The 21,715-nt window shown below is 49.2% G+C and overlaps 1 protein-coding gene across 1 annotated transcript; it reads right to left on the bottom strand.

The window, feature by feature from the left end:
• Positions 1-8,358: 8,358 nt before the first annotated feature.
• LOC119440103 (transcription factor Adf-1) lies at positions 8,359-10,267 on the bottom strand. Its single transcript, XM_037705043.1, has 3 exons — positions 10,108-10,267; positions 9,848-10,028; positions 8,359-8,626 (listed from the first exon to the last, which is right to left on the bottom strand). The coding sequence occupies exons 1-3, from the start codon at positions 10,265-10,267 to the stop codon at positions 8,359-8,361; spliced, it is 609 nt and encodes a 202-aa protein (XP_037560971.1).
• Positions 10,268-21,715: the final 11,448 nt, after the last annotated feature.

Genomic DNA, 21,715 nt, shown 5'->3' with positions numbered 1-21,715 from the left:
TTGCTTCTTTCACCACATGCATACACATATTGCTACAGTTTTGTCAACATGGTGAAAGTTTGTATCCCTTGTGTTTTAATTATATGTATGTTTATAATGATCAACTGGACAGTCATCTCGTGAACAGTATGTTTTTTTGTTTGTTAAGAAGCATTTTTCAAACCAAAACATGAGCAACTCTTGTCTTTCTTTGTGTTAGTACAAAATAAACATTTAAATGTGCACTTCTCCTTACCATTGAAAAGTAAGTCATATATAGCCCCTTAATATATGAACTGGTAAAAACCAGAAAAAAGATCTTTTCAACATGAGTAACTATTTTGAATTGACTACCATGTATAATTGTGTTGCACATTTTTGTAGTTGTGTATAAACCCTCTTGCAATGTGTTATGCTTTGTACATATTGGAATGTATTGCTTGTAAAATTGTAACAATATGTGTGATGTTATAAAACTGCCTTGTATAAATGCATCAAATGTTTAAAATGGTATTGCAGCACAATAATGGTGTTATTAGGCTTTTTATGCTTTAAAGGCCTACTAATTGAGTCTTCTGCCTGCAATGTTGAGTTAGTCATTTGTAGTAGATGCCTGATCGGGTTTTGGTGAACTTGTTCTGCTTACAGCATTTTTTGAATCTCTTTGAAAGGCAGTTTCCGTCACGAGTGCTGCGCAGTAATGTGAATGCAGCGATTTGTACAAAAAAAAGGTTGAATGCGTGAATTAATAAATGCGTTGTGTATAAGCTACCGTACACTGTTTTAGTAGCAAGGAGTCACAGAGAATAAGCATGGCCACAAGTATTAGGCCCTAATGGCCTGCTCGCATGCAAGAGCCACACGTCATTTGTGACCTGGTCAAAATATCGGTAAATGTCTATCGAAGTGCCCTTGCAAGCTTGGCACAAAATTAATAGCAAGTTTCATGTCATCCCGTGCGGCACGGATTTAATTTTCTTGGTTGTTTCGAAGCATCTATACTGTATCAGGAGGTGTCCATATTGAGCGGCTGGTTAATTGTAAGGCAACCTTTAATTGTGCAAAGTTCAGGATTGAGCAAGACTTTTTGACATCACTGAAATGACAGTGTCAGATATCAGAAACATGGTAGCTGCAAGGTTTGAATATGTGTCTGGTCCTTTGTCAACTCGCACTATTGAAGCATTTATTCAGGGCAAGACAATATAACGCAGTGCAAAGATGTATAATTGTTTCTTCAAGTTTGCAGAATAATTGCAGAATATCATACATTTTCCAAATTAATTACAAATCTTCAACGCACCTCGTGAAGAGCTTCTATCACCGATTCCTTTGTGCATGGAGACTTTTGTGTACCGATTCCCAACAAACTCATTCCCCTCACTTTCACACTTTCTATTTGTGCCATACTCAATAACTTCTGTACTCTGTTATTGAACCAGTACGGGACTCCGTAGCCAACCATAATTAAACCTCAGAAGGAATAGCAGGAAGCATAATCTGAGGCACATAGCATTTTATTGCACTTGTTCAATTCATATTTAACAGAAAAAGTGGCACACTAGAAAAATATTGCACAAAAGTTATTCCGCTGCAAAGGAATACGAACCATACGCTGAGGCACATAGCATTTTATTGCACTTGTTCAATTCATATTTAGCAGAAGTAAAAATTGTCAGACTAGAAAAGTATTGCACAAAAGTTATAACGCTGCAAAGGAATAGCAGGAACCATACGCTGAGGCACATAACATTTTATTGCACTTGTTCAACTCATATTTAGCAGAAAAAAAATTGTCAGACTAGAAAAAAATTGCAAAGTTACGCTGCAATAAAGTGAACTTTAAAGCGCCCCTAAACCACCTCAGATATTTTTTGAACATTTCAAGTAAACATGCGCATCGAGTTCAGAATGCCGTCACGATCAACGATGCCAAATGCTGCAGCGCTACGCGCCGCGGGAGCGCCACAAAATGAAAAAAAAAAAAATGCCGTCCTCCTCCCCTCGCGTTTCCGGTATCCCCAGCAGTCGTCACGATGTCAGCAGGGGGAATCTGGTGATGTCAACTGCGGAAATGATGTCCATTGGTTGAACAAGAACCTACGACTTCCGGTTAGTCTGCTAGCAGGTACGCGCGCTTTCTGCTCTTCCTCGTTGTGTTGCTCGTTTGTGCGCCCTTGCGAATTGGTTAATTACAGCCCGCAACGCAAGTGCCAAATCGCTCGCGTTCCACAGTCGTGCTTAACGGTCTGATTAGCTACGTGAACAGAGTGCAACAGTGTTGGCCTTTCCATACGTGCGCTTTGCATAACACGGGCTGGCACCGCAGCAACAGCGGGTAGCCGAGAAGCGCTGAATCCACGTCCATGTTACCGGCACGGTGACTTGTCGCACGCCGTTTGCCATTTGCGGGACGCCGTTCGACAGCGGTTTTTGCTCGCGAACGGTGAGATTTCCTTGCCATACGTAAAGAGGATAATACCGGGACTCATTTGTGCGGCAGCCTCATCGCGCTGATCGCTCGATGGCGCCGATATCGTCGCTAGGCCTTTTCTGGTTCCCTTCAAAGCTAAAACTGATGGCGCTTCGAATTGAAATACCGACGCTCACACGCCGCAATATTTTCTTATCGTTGTTATCGCTCTTCGCAATAATTGTACACAAAGAAGAAAAATACGGTGATATTAGCGGCGCCGTTGGCTGCGATGCAAGCACAGCCAAGCCCCTCGTCTCCCGGCGGTAGCCGTGCACTGCAGCTGAGCTGCAGCCGATGTTTTCGTTGCCGGTGGTGGAGGCACGCAGCTTCGTGGTCGTCGATTAGCCCATTGATTGTGCAGTGGGTGGGGCGCCAGCCGAACTGCCGTCTACTTTGGACACCTCGCGCGGCAGACGTTCTACGGCACTGGCAGCCGGTTCGCCTTCAGTATATGTGCCGCTAGCGAGGGCTAAAGCCCCTCCATCCATGTGCCACCGCCGCTTTTCGTCTGGTCGGCGAAAACGTGTATGGAGGGGCTTTAGCGTGGACGTGCCTTAACCGGAAGTAGGCAGTGTTTTGAGAAGCGCGTTGGTGACTGACGTGTCACGTGACCTTTCGAGAAGCACTCGGCGAGGAGGGGAGACCAGCCAATGAGGAGAGTAGCGAAGAAAAGAGCGAAACAAGCGAGGGCTGTTTTTCAATTTATCAAACGCGTGTAACTCCGCTACTACGGTACGATTTCGAAAAATTCTTGCGGCTACGTGTTCGTTGTAGACTCGTGCACAACTGCAACACCACAACTAAATTTCAACCTCTGGGTGGTTTAGCGGCCCTTTAAACAACCATACTATACTTAACATAAAAGAACAACAATGCGGCAAACTCGAACAACCATGAAATTATTTTCCGTTTTTATGAACCTCCATCAACATAGTGGGCTCAGCAGAAATGACTTGCCAACAGTGCACTTTTAATGCGATTCTTTACCCAGGCTCAGATGACCACTATCACTTTCAGTGCACACTGATCGGCTGATTTGTGCAAAACCGCTTGAATCGTGCAACATGCCTCATACTACGTCACGTGAACGTATTGCCGAAAGAGATCTGAGAATGCCACCACTGGACTCTAAACACAAAAATGCATATCAAGATTTTAGCTACCAAGACAAACTCCGAGACTAAACATGGCAAGATTGTGGAAGGGCATGATATTGAATATGAACAGCGAAGGACATGTATCAGAGACACCACCAAATTCAACAAGCAGTATTAAACTTCAGCACTTACGACGATTTCATTCTGAAAGCTTGGCCTGATACATCACAGCCACCTCGGCCACGGCGGCCTCATTTCTTCCATCTTCATGGGGTTTTACGTGCCAAAACCAGTTCTGATTATGAGGCACGCCATCATAGTGGAGGGCTCCGGATTAATTGTGACCACTTGGCGTTCTTTAACGTGCACTACAACGCAAGCACACGGGCGTTCTTGCATTTCGCCTCCATCGAAATGCGGCTGGGAGATGGCCACATTTCGATGGGGGTGAAATGCAATAACAGCTGTGTGCAATGCATTGGGTGCATGCATCGGGTGCAAGAACCCCAGATGGTCAAAATTAATCTGTAGTCGTCACTACGGCAGGCCTCATATCGTAGTTTCAGCATGTGAAACTCCACACATTTATTAAATAGAACATGACAGGCGAAATTTGAAGGCCAGCATTCCCCTTTCTACAAGCCGCTAGACGAAACACAAATGCACATCCTTCCGTGCACCATCGCCACACCTCGCCCCCACTGAGGAAATGTATTCTACATGCTTAGTTTTCTTTGCATATTTGTGTGTGTTGTTGTGTTGTCACAAGTACAAGTTAAAGGCCAACTGCAATGAAATTTTACTTTGCCCAAATTGAATGAGTTATATTGGCGTAACGGCAGGTATGGTAATTGTCTCCATATATTATTTGTAGCATTTCAACAGCTCATAAGCATACACGTGCACATAGTGGTTGGTGCTGTGACTCAAATCCGAGCATGTCCCAACTCCACAATGTTTCAACACTTCGCACGCAGCCGCTGGTGCCGACTGCTCTCTGAGGTCCTGTCGAGGAGCGACGCCTGCTCGGTCCCAGTGTAATAGTGGCAGTTTTTCGGTATAGAGAAGGTCTATTAATTACAGTTAAACCTGGATATAACGAAATTGACAAATTCCCGAAAAACTTCGTTATAAAGAGGATTTCGTTATATGCAGGTTCAGCACGAAAATTCGAAAAAGAAAACGCTTACCGTATTTATTCGATTCTAACGCGCCCTCAATTGTAACGCGCACCCGTTTTCCGTTTTCGTCGAAGCACTCATACTAGGAATGTCACACCAGGAACCGGATGCATGGACGCGTGTCGTTTCGCACAAGCGCGAGGCATCTTAAACGAAGAGCGAGCGTCACGATGGCGTCGTAGCGTCGTATAGTGTTACAGTAGAACCCCGCTGTTACGTTCCCGGGGGCTGCGTTTTCCCGGCTGTTACGTTGTTTTCGGCCGGTCCCGGCACAGCTCCCATAGAACCCAATGCATTGGTAACCCCGCTGTTGCGTCGCAACTGTGGGACCTTTTCCGCATCATACGTTGCGAACTGCCACCCCGCGCCGGCCCGAGCGGCCATTTTGACTTTTCATGTCGCTTGATTTGGTACCTTGACGATGGCATTGGCCGCCCAAAGTGCCGGGGGCGACAACTATGACGTATTTTCGGTTTCCGCCAGCAAAAGTATGGCCCTTGAGATCCGTATTTGCTATATTAAGATGGTGTCATGACGCGTTGTGGCCCTAAAATTGGTTTTGGCTCATAGATATTTCGTGTAAATTCCAAGGACGAAATGCAGCCGCCGCGCGCCGTATACTGTATGTGCGAGGGGAGTCAACTACCGCGTCTAAATCTCGCGCGCGCAAGAAAGGCAGGGAAGCGTGCCTTCTTCCTTTGCGCTCGAGGCACCGCCGAGGGGGAGGGATAGCGGGGCGGCGTTGTACTGTACTCGAGCATCAACTGCGTACTGCGCAGCGGCGCGCGGGCCGTATCTTGAAAGCGATCTGCGTTGGGGCAGAGTCTAGCAGTGTAGGTGCGTCGGCGGCTCATAGCTTTGTGCATGCTGTGTGTTCTAGCTCGGCGCTCAGTTTGCGTTGAAGCGATAAACAACAGCACGAAGGTCACTTCGCTCGCTTCTCCAGCGGCGCTTCCACACGATGCCAGCGTTTGACAGCGCGTGTCCGCGCTCATCGAGTGTCACAGCGTGTACCAGCGCGTCGGAAACATCAACTGAAAAAGGAGAGAGTGCCGGCTTGGCGGGCTAGGCCAGCTGCAGCAAGCGGCAGGATCAGGTTTGAATGAAGGGAGGGGGAAAGGTCACGCCCGCGGCGGCAAGATCGCCGGGTCGAGGGATGCAGGCCCGCCTCGCACACGCACGCACGCACACGTGCGCTCGCTTTGCATTCCGTCGCGGCGGAGGAGGTGCTTCCGGTTGCTGCTCGCGCAAAAATGACAAAATTTGGGGCGAAAACTATAGGTTGTCCGAGGGGAAAATTCGTTATATCGAGGGGGTCTCCCGCTGCCACTTCTTTACGTAGAGGTCTCAAATACATGTGCTTCTATGGAGTAACGGCGTGGAATAGAAAATTTTCGTTATATCTAAGATTTCGTTATATGGAGGTTCGTTATAAGCAGGTTTAACTGTATGCAAGGTTTTTAGGATGCATCCGCTAGCATTTCAAATGTAACAATGTGCCTGCACAAAGGCTGTTTTATATCTACACTATCTGAAAGTAGGTTTATTACGCAGTCCTAAATTTCGTTGCAGCTGGCCTAAAATGCTCCACATGGATGTGTCTTGCGAGATACATTTCGGAAATGGTTTTGCATAGCAGGGCATGCACTCTGCCATACATCTTTCTACGAAGAAAGCCTCCTATGTTTTGTTTAGTAATATAAACAATGCGCTTATTGCTGGACAGGTAGCTTGTGTTTTACACATGACAAACCTTTCGGTATTTGTACCTATATTTTGATGTACTTATTTCAAGTGCATATGCTGCATAACAGCATATTCTTCCAATGGAAATGTTAACTCATGAATTAATGACATTCTGAAAAAATGCATTAGGAACTTTGTTTTAACTGTTTTTGTGACTAGTTTATAAATATATTAATAAATAAATATGTCAGCGAGAAAAATGTTCATAAAAGCTTGAGAGATTCAGACAGTTTGAAGGCACACTAAAGGCAAATACAAAGTAGACGTGGACTCTTCAAATACCATTCCTGAAATCCCGCAGTGCGCGATTCGTGCCAAGGAAATACTTAGTTTAAGGGAAATTTGCGTCTGGAAGGTTAGCATACCTTTACCGCAGTTCAAATCATCCACCCACCCACCGTGGTTGCTCAGTGGCTATGATGTTGGGCTGCTGAGCACGAGGTCGCGGGATGGAATCCCGGCCACGGTGGCCGCATTTCGATGGGGGCGAAATGCGAGAACACCCGTGTACTTAGATTTAGGTGCACATTCAAGAACCCCAGGTGGTCTAAATTTCCAAAGTCCCCCACTATGGCATGCCTCATAATCAGATCGTGGTTTTGGCACGTAAAACCTCATAATTTAATTTTAAATAAATCGTCCACCCCCGAGTAGGATAGTAGTGACATTGCAATTCGTCATTCATCACTTGCCCTTTACTACTGTCGGTGACTAAAAAGGAACCCAACAGACAACACTACAGTTTTCAGCACAAAATGCAAACGTGCAAGCATCAAGAAACCGAGCCAAGACAGAGAGCTGGATTACTGAGCCTCTGTTCGCAATAATATTGACGCCATAGACTTTCTCCAGCACTGATCTATTACGTTAGCTAGACTTTATATTTGCCTTTAGAGTCCCTTTAAGCATACTGACGGCACATTCAAAGAAGTGATCACTCTCCCCTTCCCTGCACGTCTACTCTTTAAATAAAGAAAAGAAGAAAACATTAAAAAGTTTATACTTAGCTGCATTGCAAGAAAGCTGGTTTAGTTACACCTATTTTACAGTTAGTTACGCATGCTTCTTCACATATGTTCTTCCCCTATGTAATAGCTATACCGAAAATTTAAAAAATACACCAATGAAAAATCAGTAACACAAGCACAAGATGAGAGCAGGAGCCAACGTTTCGACAAGTGGACTTGTCTTCTTCAAGGCGACATAGGCTCTCCTCGGCACAGTATATATAGGTAGGGTTCTTCTAAAGGGGAGAGAAGGTAAGGCGGGTAAGTGAGGTAACGAGCAGGTCAACCTGCTAACACACGGCGCTGCCTCAAACTCCTCCACCGACTATCAGTAGTGCATTATATTTCTTTTCAATTCTACACCCTCGCCACAACATACTCTCGCTCGTTACCTTACCCACCCGCCTTACATTCTCTCACCTTTAGAAGAACCCTACCTATATATACTGTGCTGAGAAGAGCATATGTCGCCTTGAAGAAGACAAGTCCACTTGTCGAAACATTGGCTCATGCTCTCACCTTGTTCTCGTGTTACTCGTCATCTTGAATCGCCATCTCCCGCATTCCCCTTGTTTTACCAATGAAAAATTAAATTATTGGTCTGAAAACTCTCTCAGAAGTTCGAAAACTCTGATCTGGAATTCTAACAACCTGCTTTTAGGCAATCCTCCGTGTATTTGGCCAGACACAATCCAAAATGTTCATGTTTGTTGCGTGGCTCTGTTTTCTTCAGAGCCTCGCAGAGGTCGGCAAAATGCGTATCATTCTCATTACTATTATGTTTTCTTTTCGCGCCTTTACGCTGAGGGAGAAGACCATTTATTTGAGGTGTTTCAAGTGCAGCAGATGCGACTGCTTGGGCTGGCACCTGGTTAATATGGCGATGGTGCCCGGGAGGGTGTTTGAAAGGTCGCGTCTCTAGAGCTCTCTAATAATACTTCACTATCAATGTCCTCAAATTGCATTATATTCCCAAGGAGCTCCTGTGCAGTCTGCTGCGAGCTAGCAGCTGGGCTTGGAGGCCCCACTGGTTGGCTTGCAGGCCTGATTGTTTGGCTGGCAGGCCTCGACATCTGGCTTGCTGGGCTGACTGGCTGGCTTGCTGGGCTTGCCTCGCTGTTGGTGTAGTTGCCCGATGTCCTACACAAGCAAAAGACCAAACATATCTATCAATCTTGTGCAAACATCTCTGTTCTGAACTCTTTCCACACACTGAGATGAAATAAAGAATCGAACCGCTATTCCGTAGTTATCTTGTACTATAGTTATCTTATACATCCCAAAGCATGAAAGCCAAGCATATGGGGAGGACTGTATGAGTCGCACGTAGTGCTACAAGTGATTTAAGCTTTTTGAACACGGCAGAATGTTGGTATGCGATGATTCCAAGCCTGGATGACCTTCCACATCAACAGGTGATGATTATATTAAGAGAGTTTGTGCTGCCAGTCATAGAAATCCTTGTTTAACTGCTTTAGAAGTTGCTGATGAAGTGGGCATCAGTGTAGAATCATGCCATCAAATTTTCAGTGACAAACTTGAAATATGTTTGTCGGTGAAAAATTCATGCCGCGTTTGTTGGGTGACGAGCGTAAACAGACCTGTGTTGAAATGAGCCAGGAACTGGTTGTCACTGCCAAGAAAATCTTCCGTAAGGTCATGATAACAGGCGATGAGACATGGGTTTACAGCCATGGTATTGAAACGAAGGTGCAGTCGCAGTGGGTGGACAAGGGGTCTCCCCACTATTCCCAAAAAGCACGAAAGAATCATTCAAACATCAAAGGAATGTTGGTTGTGTTCTGACTGCAAAGGTACTGTACATCAAGAATTTGCAGTTCATGGTCAGATGGTAAACAAGGAAGTCTACCGGGAGATTGTAGCACATCTGAGGCATGCCGTGCGCAGTGAAGGGCTGGAATTGTGGGAAAACCAGACTTGCATGTTGAACATGACAATGTGCCGGCTCGCGCGTTGCTTTTTGTCCCGTTGTGCCCCACATTCTTTCCGAAACCTAGGCCCAGCAGACTTTCTCGTTTCCCAAACTTAAATTCATGTTGAAAAGATCCTAACCAAAGAGGACATGCATTCAGTACAATGCGACAAAAGATCTGTGCGCCATACGGCATTCCAGGAGGCTTTTTAAAAATTGAAAAAACAATGGGAACATTTAAATTGTCATTAGAGGGGATTACTTGGAGTGGGGACAGTGCTTAAAATGTTGTACAATGAGCAACAAAGACGTTATAGGAAAATTTCGGCTTCGTTTTGAACATATCTCGTATAACAAAAGTATCCCAGCACAGGACTGCACTTGTGTGAAAATGACTATAAATCATTGACAAAAATGACAACACTTACACCCTTGTCTGCATGGTGTCCTTGAGGAAGAGCAGCAGGTCAAAAAATGGCCACGTGCTGTCCCCCGATTCAACATCATCTTGGCCTGCACCACGCCTCTGCCGATTCTTGTGGGCAAAGAAGATACGCCGAAACTTGTCCCGTAGCGACTTCCATCGCTTTTGGGCAAGTTCGACGGCTTCTGCGCAAATAGCAATTACAACAATGTATAGTAACAGTGCTGACATAAGCCGGGCATCAAAGTCCACCGGTCAACTTACCTTCAATGCCCACACCAGGCATGACGGCGGCCGCAACCTCTCTCCATAACGCCGCCTTGGCATACTTATCCTTGTGTTGTCGGTGGCTGGCCATCCATAAAGCTGGCCGCTGCTCAACAGCAGCGATCAGCAACTCGGCGTCGATGATCATACCGGCCATCTCTTCCACCGACAACACAAGGCACGTGTGGGTAACAGCACGCAGAAACACTGCGCGCAAAACAAGCCTCGCGCGTAGCATTTCTTCCGGAATTGTCGTCGTGCACGCTGGAGGCTTCCGGCGCGCTTGCGCCACCCCTGCGGAGCTATGCAAGGCCGAAACCGTGGATTTGTTTTGGTTGTGCTACTAGTCGTTTATTCTTCGTGTACTATTTTCCGCGGATGTAATTCTCTGCTTCAGTTTTCGTAGGGCTTGCAACTTATTACATGGCGATGCCGGAAAGCCGAGGAAAGTTCATACGTAGTTGTACCGGAGGGCCACTTGCCGATTGCGTGGTATCACACGCGAATCGTTCGTCAACGAATTTAAAGATCCAACGTCAAAGCACAAATCGCACAAATACACAATGCTTGAGGTCATATATCACTGAGATGTACAGCATCAGTGAAATGTGCAGGAGAGTGTCACGGCTGCCTTCGGCAACGATGATGACGGATCCCGGTGTTTACAGCAAGCACGCCGAGGTTCACCACTCTTGTGTGAGCACCACGCAAAGTGAGGAGTGCTATAATTCATATCGCTGCGATGCACACTGAACTCGAAAATTAATTTCCTTCAACAGAGTTTCTCAGCTGGTCTCGTTCACTCGCCGGTCACGAAATCGACGGCTGCGATAGGGCTACGCTGAATGCAAACATCGGCGGTCGGCGAGTATTGATGATCCAGACTTCGGAGTTCCGAAGCATGTTTAAATTCGTTTCGAGCACCACAAAATAAACATACAACAAGCACAGGCCTCGCCGCAATCGTGGTTCGGTTGGATATCTTAGCAGACGATCGCACTGAGATCGGCGGAACCCCGCGGGCCGGCAGGTTGGGTTCGGCGGCGTCGTTCGAACGCGGCACGAATTCTCGTCGCACTTCCACCACCCACGGTCGTCGGTCGTTTCGTTGTCGGCCTAGTATCACAACACTGTCTTTAAGAAACACTGTCGCGCGCGTCGTGCGTCCGAAGCACTCGGACGATCGTTGGTGTAGGTGCCTTCGCATCGGCGGCCATCATCAGGCATAGCAGCCAGCGGCTTCGCGGACTCTGATTGGTGGACGCCGGCGTCGCGTCGGCTCGCGCCGCTGGTTTTCTAGCATCGGCAGCTGGCAAAATCTCCACGCGCCGGCACGCGCCACCCCGTTCGGGACTGACGCTTTTGACGCTTTTGACGCATTTGCGCGTGCCGGCGCGTGGCGAAGCGTGCCTGTGGTTGGGCCTTAAGAGCTGCGCTCTAGAAAGCCAAAATCACCCATGACACTGTCTAGTTGAGGATCGGGGTTCATTTACCACTCGTGGTTCATACCTGAATATAGAGCGCGAAAACAGCGCAAAGACGAAACAAGAGAGAATGAGGCGCGCTGTCGACCACCCAAGTAAATTTTCATTACTTCAAAGCGACTTACTCGAAAATCTGGCCTACGTCTGCCAAATCCAGTGCTGCCATGTACATTACCTTGATTAGGGTGGACGGTGACACGGCGAAACGGCGAGCAAGTCGCAGCCCGCACTTTTGCAGAAATTTGCTGGCAAGTGCAGCGCTTCGGGATTCTGTCACAACACCTAGTTCAGGATAAAAAGAATGGAATTTCAGCACAAGGTCGTTGATAGAGAGAGACCGTTGCCCCCACCCCTTACGTGAAAAGGCGTACAATTTATGTTTAGGTATTGTATGTAAATTCACAACACGCACACACACACACACGTACACATTACGTTATTCGGTATGTTAATCAATTTTATGGGGGTCTGCTGAGAATGCTACCTGCGCAGACGTTGTACTCTATGCCGCAAGCAACATCCTTAAGATCCGTAGGCTACAACAGCAACGACTCGTAGAATCAAAACTGTTAGTAAGAATGTATTACAACAATAAACACAGTGGTTTTATCAGTTTATTCCATGGGAAATTGGTTATGTCAGCTAATAGGCATTCGTTCTAGAGTAGTAGTGCCAAGTAATACATAGTGCGAGCTTTAGAACAACAGACAAAATACTAGATATTCATGTAAACTTAATTGAGTTTGCCTGCTCCGCCGCCACTACGCGTTCTTCTTTCTGTTTTTCCTGTCTTTTCCTTTTTTTTGTCTCTCCTTAGCCCTTTACCCCAGCTGCGAAGCGGCAGGCAAGATTCGCGTACCTCGATCCTGTATCCCTTTTCACATTCCCTCTCATTATTCTGCTCCTTTTTTAAGCTATGCTTATTTCATTAACCCACGATTTCAAATTACCGCGATAACAAAAAAAGCAGCACCCTAAATTCCTGTGTTCTACCGAGCAATGAATTCAGTGGGGCCCTGGAAAAATGCACAGCGACGATAAGGGAACAAAACTTCGCTACATTGGAAAAATGCGTTCCGGAATGCAGAATGATGATAGCTTTAAAAAAGGCAGTGAAGCCTACTCAGGGGGATTGGCCAAGGATCAGGCGGATGTCAGTATGTGTACAAGCTCAGAAGCATGTAAATATGGTAGATAAATGAAAGTAGAACAGAAAGGTCTTTGCTTAAACAGGCGTTTTGAATGAACAATATTTTTTTAATGTGGGCAGCTTGCACTAGTGGTGCAAGGCTTGAGTAAACGGTGGAGCTGGTGATCAACCTAGCTTCTTCCAGGTTTTACTAGGCTTGGCTAAATTTTGCTAGGAAATGCTCAGTGCTGCTAGGTACGGTATTCCGAATCGTCTCACCGCCGACACGCAGATTCTCGCTTGGCCGCACGGCACGCTTCAAGATGAGCTGCTTTTTCTTCGGGTGCCCGGATCTTCTTTTGTCGTCCCGTGTCAAGGCTACATGCGGCGGCTCCGAGCTTTTATCTCCCGGTGACGTCACGACAAAGCTCCGCGTCCACACTTGCCGGGCGCAGCTAGACAAAGCCCACACAGCCCGAGAACCGTGTTGGTGCGCAGTGGCGTCACGGCTTTTGGCTCCGCCTACCCAATGGAGCGAGGAGGTTTTGGCGGGAGCCGGAGTTCTGGGGAGGTCACGTGATCCTTCGGCGGGCGCACGGTGTCAGTGTGGCTAGGCTAAGCATGTGCGCGGTAGCTGGGAAGGGCGGCGTGAAGAGCTTGGCGAAGCGATGACATGACTAGGCGAAGCGGGGAAGCAGCTATGCCAGATGGTTGCTAGGCGACGCGAAGTGATGATATGGCTAGACGGAGCAGGTGCGCGGTCCTAGCAGCTGGCGCGGCGGCGGAGGAGCGTTGCCGAAGCTAGGCGAAGATGTGCCAAGTGGTTTTTAGGCAACACGCGGTGACGTCATCGCCATGCGCAGTTTCTGGTCTGTGCTACGCGGTGCAACGAAGAGATTAAACAGCTCCGGTGTTAAAAAAAGTGGCTGAGGTTTAACTCTTGTAAACCTCGTCATCACGAGCGAAAGGTCTCTTTGACTTGGTTTTGCAAAGGCTATGCACACATTGTTTCATTAATCCACCCTTCAACACTTAGTAAGCTTCTCTACACCATGCTAATCTGGCTTCCATTGGCTCCGGTGTTTCAGCAGCCAGCTTTGCCTTTGCTTGAGATTTTGCAGCCTGCCGTCTATATCTACTGGATGATTGTATTCAGCCTGTCGCTTGCGCTGAAGCACATGCACAGCCTGCCCAGCCAGCGCGCCATCCATGGCGAGACTGAGCTTCCAAGCGCCGGCGAAGCAGCCGTTAAACCTTCGCCTAGTCACGTGGTGCCGCAGCGGCGAAGCTCCGAGCGAGCGCTGCTGAGACGCCTGTCAGCAACGGATCACGTGGCGTGACGTCACACCTGCCACATCTGCACTCCGGCGGCTCAAGGTCATTGTGACGCGATGAATGACCTTGCGAGACATAACGTAGTGGAGCATTAGCTCTAAGAATTGGGAGACGCTTAAGAACGCGATAGCATTCAAACATCCCTGACTGCTTCTCACGCAGCGCGGCACTACACTGCAGCTTATGTAGCCGCAATGTTTACCGGGAAACGCTGTCGGTGAATGCTATGCACGAAGGCGAGCCTTCGGCGCTTTTTTTTTTCATCGCCCGGAAGGCCGGCACTGCGGATGCCGCGGCGCCGCGCTGTGATAGGTAGAAAGCACGGGGCGCGCGCCACTGTGTGATTGGTAGAAACGCGGCTCCGTTTCATACAACAGGTGCAACGCTGTAGAAGCTACGCAATGAGTACGGTCACCAAAATTTATCACTCCGCGCGTTTTGTCTATAGACCTACACCATGTTTGTAAACAGCGGTAGGCACCGTCGATATATTTTAGGCGCTATAGCGACGTCGCGTAGGCTCCGCCCAACGTTTGGCTCTGCCCACGTTCGCCGCCACCGCTTGCACGCTCGGATGGCGCATTTTTTTTAATGGGGTGGGGGAGCTAAAACCACGATTTATGAAGCACACAGTAATGGGGGCGCCGGATTAAGTTTGACTACGTGAGACTCTTTAATGTGCACCCAATGCACGTTCTTGCATCTCGCCCCCATCGGGATACCGCCGAACGAGACGCTAGGCCTAGCTCGCTGACCGCCGCAGTGACGGCCAACAGCGCTTGCGGCCTGGCCTGCTGCTCATCATTGTGCGCTTATATTCGACAGCACGATTAATGTGGGCTTAAATGAATCGGTTTTGTCGGTGTCGTCGGTGCGAATAACAAACGAAACGTAGTACTTGCAAGCCAGCCGAGCCGCCTCGCTCAGACGGCCGGTGCTTCGGTTTCCGTCTGCGAGACGAAATGCCGTCGGGTCGTTGCTCCGGATCGCGCCAGTGGTTTAGTACTGGGCGCTGCTTTACGAAACACGCGCAAATTCGAGATAGCTTTTCTATGAAGAACTATTTTATGTTAAAAACAAGCTGTAGCCGATTTCTACGTCGCCGTGAGCGGCGATAGAAGCGATCGCCTCGGTGATGGGACCGGCAAGGTACCGGCCCTACGGCGACGCCGCCTTTGTAGGCCCGCGCAATGTGAGCTAGCTGTTGTACGCGGCCGTCCGATCGCTCCAACTCTGTACTAACACCGTACATTTTGTTTCGCGCTCGAAATTTAACTGACACGTTTAGGCGCATTTATGACTTCCACACTGCAATAAACGCAGCTGTGACCCTGCTGCCTGCGTATGTGAACGTGTGATAGGATATTTACACTGCTGGTGCTCAATTCTTTGAGATGAAAACAAATTCGAATGTAACGTGTTTTGTGGGGCATCTGCTCGCTCGACCTACATAAGGCTAATCCTAATCTAGCTTTCCCACAGTGCGGCAAGCAATTATAATGACACGCTAGCTAATAAGGATCCTAAGATCGTATATGATTCTAAGATCGTAACGATCCTAAGATCGGCTAATGCACGCCAATCAAAATAAAAGAGAAGCTTAATGGTTACGAAATGTTTTGCGCATAATGGATGATCTGGTATCATAATCCAACTTTCGCTTTTTACCGCGGCGGCCTATTGCTTGCGACTGTTTTCATCAACAGGAAACCTATGAAAACTTTAGTCTCTTGCGTATTTCGACGCAACTCAGCTCATCCACATACTGCGTTTCTTTCATTGTAAAATCGTAGAATAAAGACCTCACAGATGGAACTGCACAACCACCCGCGAAACCCAGCGGCTGCTGTGGTAGACGCGACACGGGCGGCGGCTCGGCAGCGGAGTGCCTACCAAGCGAAACTAAATTCCGACGACAGCGCCACCCCATTTTCGTGACGTAGCGCCGTGGTGTAGGTCTATAGACGAGGCAACCGAAAGTTTGCCCGCGCGGCACCAGCGCCAATACTCCCCTGGCGGAAGGATGGAAGGGTCGAAGGTCGCCGCTGGGCCAGCGCGCGCCCGCGTTCTCTACGGTGCGAGCGATCGTGTGCGTTCTTTTCGCAACGGCGAGCGCGACCTCATCAACCAGGAAAGGTGGCACGCAATACTGCTGTGTTGTTGATTGACACAAAAGCCTCGAAAAGTCGAAAGCCGCCCGTGAAGTCCTACAGAATTCCGGGGAGGTGGTACGAGAAGGACAGACGACAAGCGTGGATAACTGCGGTGCGCCGAGTCAAGTAAGTGACGTACTTTCGCATTCGCGCGCAATATCACGGCGCTCGATAAAAACGCAATAGGAATGTGCCTGTATTTAGCGCATGGCCGTTTGTTTAGACGTGTCGCGTAGTTGAATAGTACAGTGACATCCGCCGTGTTAGCTTAGCCGTAAATGCATATGTGTAGCGCCGCTAAGCTCGACGACGCGAGCTCGATTCCCGGCCACGGCGGCCGCATTTCGATTGGGGCGAAATACAAGAATACAGTTCTTGCAATGTACTTTGATTTTTGTGCACGTTAAAGAACCCCCGGTGGTCAAATTTATTCCTGAGACCTTGCGTTACAGTGTGCCTCATACAGGGGCGGATCCAGGTTTTTTCTGAGGGGGGGGGGGGGGGGGGGGAGGGTCAGCTTCTGTCAATGATGATGATGATAGTAGCCTTTCTTATTTACCGAAATTCACCGTTTCTGCTCACGATAAACCCACGTTTTATACGTCTAGAGCAACACCTGTAGCCCACCGTGGTGGCTCAGTCAGCTCAGGCGTTGCGCTGCTGAGCACGAGATCGCGGGATCGACTCCCGGCCGTGGCCGCCGCATTTCGATGGAGGCGAGATGCAAAAACGCCCGTGTGCTTGCGTTGTAGTGCACGTTAAAGAACCCCAGGTAGTCATAATTAATCGGGAGCCTTCCACTACGGCGTGCCTCATAATCAGAACTGGTTTTGGCACGTAAAACCCCAGAAAGAGGAAGAAGACCTGTAGCGAAGCCAGATATCGGTTTCTCCGAGCTTATAGGAAAAGGACGTTACCCAATCTAGCCATGTGCTTGGCGGCTGTGCCTGATAATACAGGGTGTTCAAAACTAAGCTTTATGCTTTTCTTAAAATTAGGCACTGGGAGGCACGCGAAGACCACCTATGCAAATAAGTTATATAGCCAGGGGGGGCAGAAAGTGAGATGATAATAATCGCTGTGAGCAGCCCAATTAACTAAAATTGAACAATTATTTTTTGTCGACTGCAGTAACTGGGTATGTTTGTATTGAAAACTTAGAGGCAGTCGTGTGTCTTACTGCAGTCAAGAAAAAGTTAATTATTCAATTTTAGTCAATTCGGCTGCTGTCAGCGATAATTATCATCTCGCTTTGTGTCCCCCTGGCCACATAACTTATTTGCGCAGGTGGTTTTCACGTGCCCCCCAGTGCCTAATTTAAAAAAAACCATAATGCTTAATTTTGAACACCCGGTATATCTAGCCTGTATTGTTTCTTAAAATAAAATATGGGATGATCTGTTGCATATTCGTTATAAATGCATAAGCACTCGTCCGTCTTAGGAGTTCTGGTGGGACACCTTGTTTTCCTTAAGGAGATTCTTTGTGTTCTGCTGAGACACCTTCGTTTGCTTTGGAGCTACAACGCGGCAACCACTACGCTGGTTGTTTACGATTTGCGACTCACCGCGTATGAAGACTCACGACGCCACCTACAAGAAGAACGATGTGGTGTAGTAGCCGAGAGCGCGAGCCAGCGTCTTCATGTTTTGTTTCCCACGCGACGCCATCCTTTTACACAAGGCGCGTATCTGCTTCCGTTTCTCTAACCACGCGACGCCATCCTTGGCCCGCGCGCTGGCGTTGACCGCTGACGTCACGCTCCCCCACTTCGCAGCCGCTGCTCGAGACTTTGCCCCGCTCCGCGAGAACGCCCATTCAGATAAACGGATCCAGCGGCTTTGACCCTACTATGCTTAATGTACGGTAATAAAACTGCGAAGTTACAATGAAAAGCTTGTAGCGTACGAACGGTACTGTGCTCGTACTGGATATTGTCCACGTGTAACTGTGATCACAATGAGGGATACAGTTAAAAAAAGTTGCCCATGCGTAGTTCGTAGTTTAGCTGTTTAGTTGTTATTATTTATACAGGGGTTTGTCCGAAAAGTAATGTCAGTGAGTGGATTAAAAAGAAATTATTAATCAGATCGGTACAACACAATAAAATGTTTCAAAATAGGCTCCTCCTGCGTCGTTACATTGCTTCTAGCGAGATTTCCAGCCATCGAAGGCGTCACGGTAGGCCTGCTTAAGAATGCCCTTTGGAGCCTTGGTGCAAGCCTCTTCGACATTGCCAACTGTCGCGAAATGATGTCATTTCATGGGAATTTTCAAGCGCAGAAAGAAGAAGCCTGGGAGAGCCACGTCAGGACTGTAGGGTGGCTGGGGAACTGTAAGGCCGAATGATTGACAGCAGCGACAGGTGGTGCACTCTCAGAAAGAACGGCCTAACCCAAGTCAATGACCGGCTCTCGCTCGTCACACCTAAGCACAAAATGTGTCGCCAGACACCGAACCTTTACTTCCCTTGGCATACGGGAAGAACGGACCATGAAACCGATTGCCCGCTACCCCCTCCCCACACACACACTTCGCGCCTAATTAGCCGCGTCGTGGTGTCTGACAGCCTTGACCTCTACCAGCAGCGGGGTGAGAGGGGTCAAGTGTACGTGACTATCTACAACTGGGCATGCCACGAGCGGGGAAAGGGGTGGGCCGGCTGCACAGCCAGTGCTAGCAGCGAGAGGGAGCACAACTCCATTCTTGCTGGGGTCTTCTGCTTTCTCTTTCCCATTTTCGTTTTTCCTTCTTTTTTTTTGCCTTTATAACCGCAGTACGGAGTATCACGGGCAGTCTGGGCTGTAACCACGCAGTGGTAGAACGGTGAGGCTCCGTACTACGTATGTACGTCCTGACAGTGTCCTCGGCTCTAACACCCAGCTAGGTGTAGAAGAGTGAGGGCCTGCCCTTCGCACTCTCTGTAAATACAGTTCGTTCAAGTTTTTACCACGTTCCCTGTCTGATACTTCACCCCCGCCGAGCTACCTCATAGGGACCTCGTCCCTCAACACCACGGAGAAGGAACTTTACTGGCGCAGCTCGACAGAGCTTGGCATCTATCACGTCTGAGCGGAAGATCATCAAGCCACCATCAGGCCACCAGACGCCCGCAGAACTTGGGATTATACCAGCCGAGGAAAAGCCCCACGAGTGCAGCACATCGAGGCCTCTTCAATTGCGGCAAACGACGCCCCTGGACACCCCAGCACAGCAGTTCGACCGGTCGCAGCAGGCATCGACGGCGGCACTGGTGAGCGGGATTTCTTGCGCTTCGTTGAGGTGGCTGTGGCTCAAGTGCTAGAGCGGTGTATGTAAAAAAAAATAGGAACGTAATGGCGAGCGAGACAGAGGAAAGTCGTATAGGCGAAAATTTTGAGCAAAATGCCGGAATGTCAGAACCGGCGGAAGTAGCAATTCGGCGCCTAGAGCTGCAGTTTGAGCTGCAGAAGATGCAGCTTCAACTGCAGGTTATGCAGCTCGAATCGCAGGAACGAATTGCCCTGCGGCGCGCGGAGTTGGAGATAGCGGGTGGCAGGCGGACTCCTTCGAGATCAGACGCGGGGGAGCGACTGCGCTCGGGCTTAGACCCTATCGTCCAGTGCGGGAAAGTCCTCAAGGGACTCAAGCTTCCGTGCGATGCGGACGTACCACTGTGGTTTGATGAGGTGGAGAGAGTGTTCACTGCGTACGACATACCGCCGGAAAGTCGCGTTCATTTGGTAATGCCAGCGCTTATGGAGCGGGTCAGGTACTTGCTTCGCGGACTCAGCGAGGACGAGTGCGGCGATTACGACGCGGTTAAGGCGGCCGTCCTCAATGAACTCAAGCTTACTCCTCCCGAGTATCTCGATCGATTCGAGACGGCCGCAAAACGAAAAGACGAAACATGGGCGCAATTTGCATCACGTGTCGAGACATACTTCGACTATTATTTGCGCTCGAGAGAGGCGACAACAAAAGACGAGGTTGTACAGCTGGTCGTTGCCGACCGTATGAAGGCTAGCCTGAGTCCGGAAGGTCTAGAATATGTACGTCTACGCGAAGGCGAATCTTGGCTGAGGCCGGCTCAGATCTCGCGCGTGTTACAGACTTTCGAGCAGGCGAAAGGCAAAGGCCGTGCAACACGGCAACAAATGCCACCAGCACAGCAGGAGAGGGCTCCCCCACGACAAGCAAACGGTAGCGGCAAGCGGCAACCATGTTACGTATGCCGAAGTGAGGGGCACCAGGCAAAAGATTGCCCCCGAACGGTAAAAAGTGCGGCACACAATCCAGAAAAACGGGCGCGCACACAAAAAGTGTCAGCAGTAGAGCCGGAAACAGACGAGGGCCACTCGGAGGATGACGAAAGCAGTGCGTTGGTTGCTCGCGTAAACTCGCCGTTGTCGTCTGGAGAGGTGAGGAAATCTAAGCTACAGGAGATCGAGCTAGAGTGCGCCGGCACGCCCATAGTCGCCATCCTCGATACCGGCAGTGAGGTCACTATTGTTAAAGAGAGTCTCGTGCCGGACGCAGCTCAGGAACCCTCAGGCAAAATTAAGCTCGTCTCAGCTTTCGGCGAAACGGTCGAGGCCAAGCTGGTGGCTCTGTCGTTTAGCCTTAGGCAAACAGCATTCGTAAATGCCCCCGACGTCGTGCAGATCGTTTGTGCAATAACAGACAAGCTTACCGACGCCGATTGCCTACTTTCTAAAGAAGACTGGGAGCTACTCGCCGACATGAGAAGCAGCCACGCAGAACCGGCGTTTGGCGAGGCTGACGTAAACAAAAACGAGGCATGCGCGTCGGTGGGCATACCGAAGCCCGAACAACAAGGGGTAAGAGGCGAAACGCCAGGTGAGAGTCGCGCACGCGTGAACGAGACTCGCTCGCAGGAGACACCCGTAGCCGCACCGCCCGCATCAGATGAGGAGGCAGCAGAAGCCGCCGATGGCGCGGACACCGACGAGGTTCCGAGCCAGCGAACCAAACTCCGAACCGCCCAGCTGGCGGACGAAAGTTTGAAGAAAGCGTGGGCAGACGCGACGGCAGGGAAGGCAGGCATGTTTGTCTCAGACGGCCTTCTGTATCACTGGGACTCAATTGCTGGCAGCAAAGTGAAGCAGCTCGTGTTGCCCGCTAGCATGCGTCAGGAGGTGCTGCTGCTGGCACATGAGTCCCTGTGGGGCGGACATCTGGGACCAAAGAAAACGAAGCTGAGAATAAAATATAGCTTCTTCTGGCCTGGTCTAGAGGAGGCTGTTAAGAGACACTGCAGGACGTGCCATGGCTGTCAGGTTCGTTCGGATAGGCGCCTGAAAGACAGGGTACCTATCACGCCGCTCACAAGACCAGATCACCCCTTCCAGGTGGTAAATGTTGACGTAATTGGACCACTTGATGTACCATCCGCCAGAGGCCACAAATACGCATTGTGCCTAGTAGACCTATGCACGCGCTGGCCTGAAGTAGTGTGTCTGCGATCCCTGACGGCCAAAGCGACTTGTGATGCCTTGCTATCC

This window comes from Dermacentor silvarum, chromosome 2, assembly GCF_013339745.2.
Source record: "Dermacentor silvarum isolate Dsil-2018 chromosome 2, BIME_Dsil_1.4, whole genome shotgun sequence".
Lineage (NCBI taxonomy): Eukaryota > Metazoa > Arthropoda > Arachnida > Ixodida > Ixodidae > Dermacentor > Dermacentor silvarum.
This window is presented reverse-complemented; position numbering and strand designations above follow the sequence as displayed.

Excerpts from the sequence above, each read along its gene's own strand:
- LOC119440103 (XM_037705043.1), bottom strand. The coding sequence starts at position 10,267 with ATGGCCGGTATGATCATCGACGCCGAGTTGCTGATCGCTGCTGTTGAG. Across the intron at positions 10,029-10,107 it reads GCCTGGTGTGGGCATTGAAG|AAGCCGTCGAACTTGCCCAA; the intron begins GTAAGTTGACCG and ends CTATTTGCGCAG. Across the intron at positions 8,627-9,847 it reads GACACCATGCAGACAAGGGT|GACATCGGGCAACTACACCA; the intron begins GTAAGTGTTGTC and ends TTGCTTGTGTAG.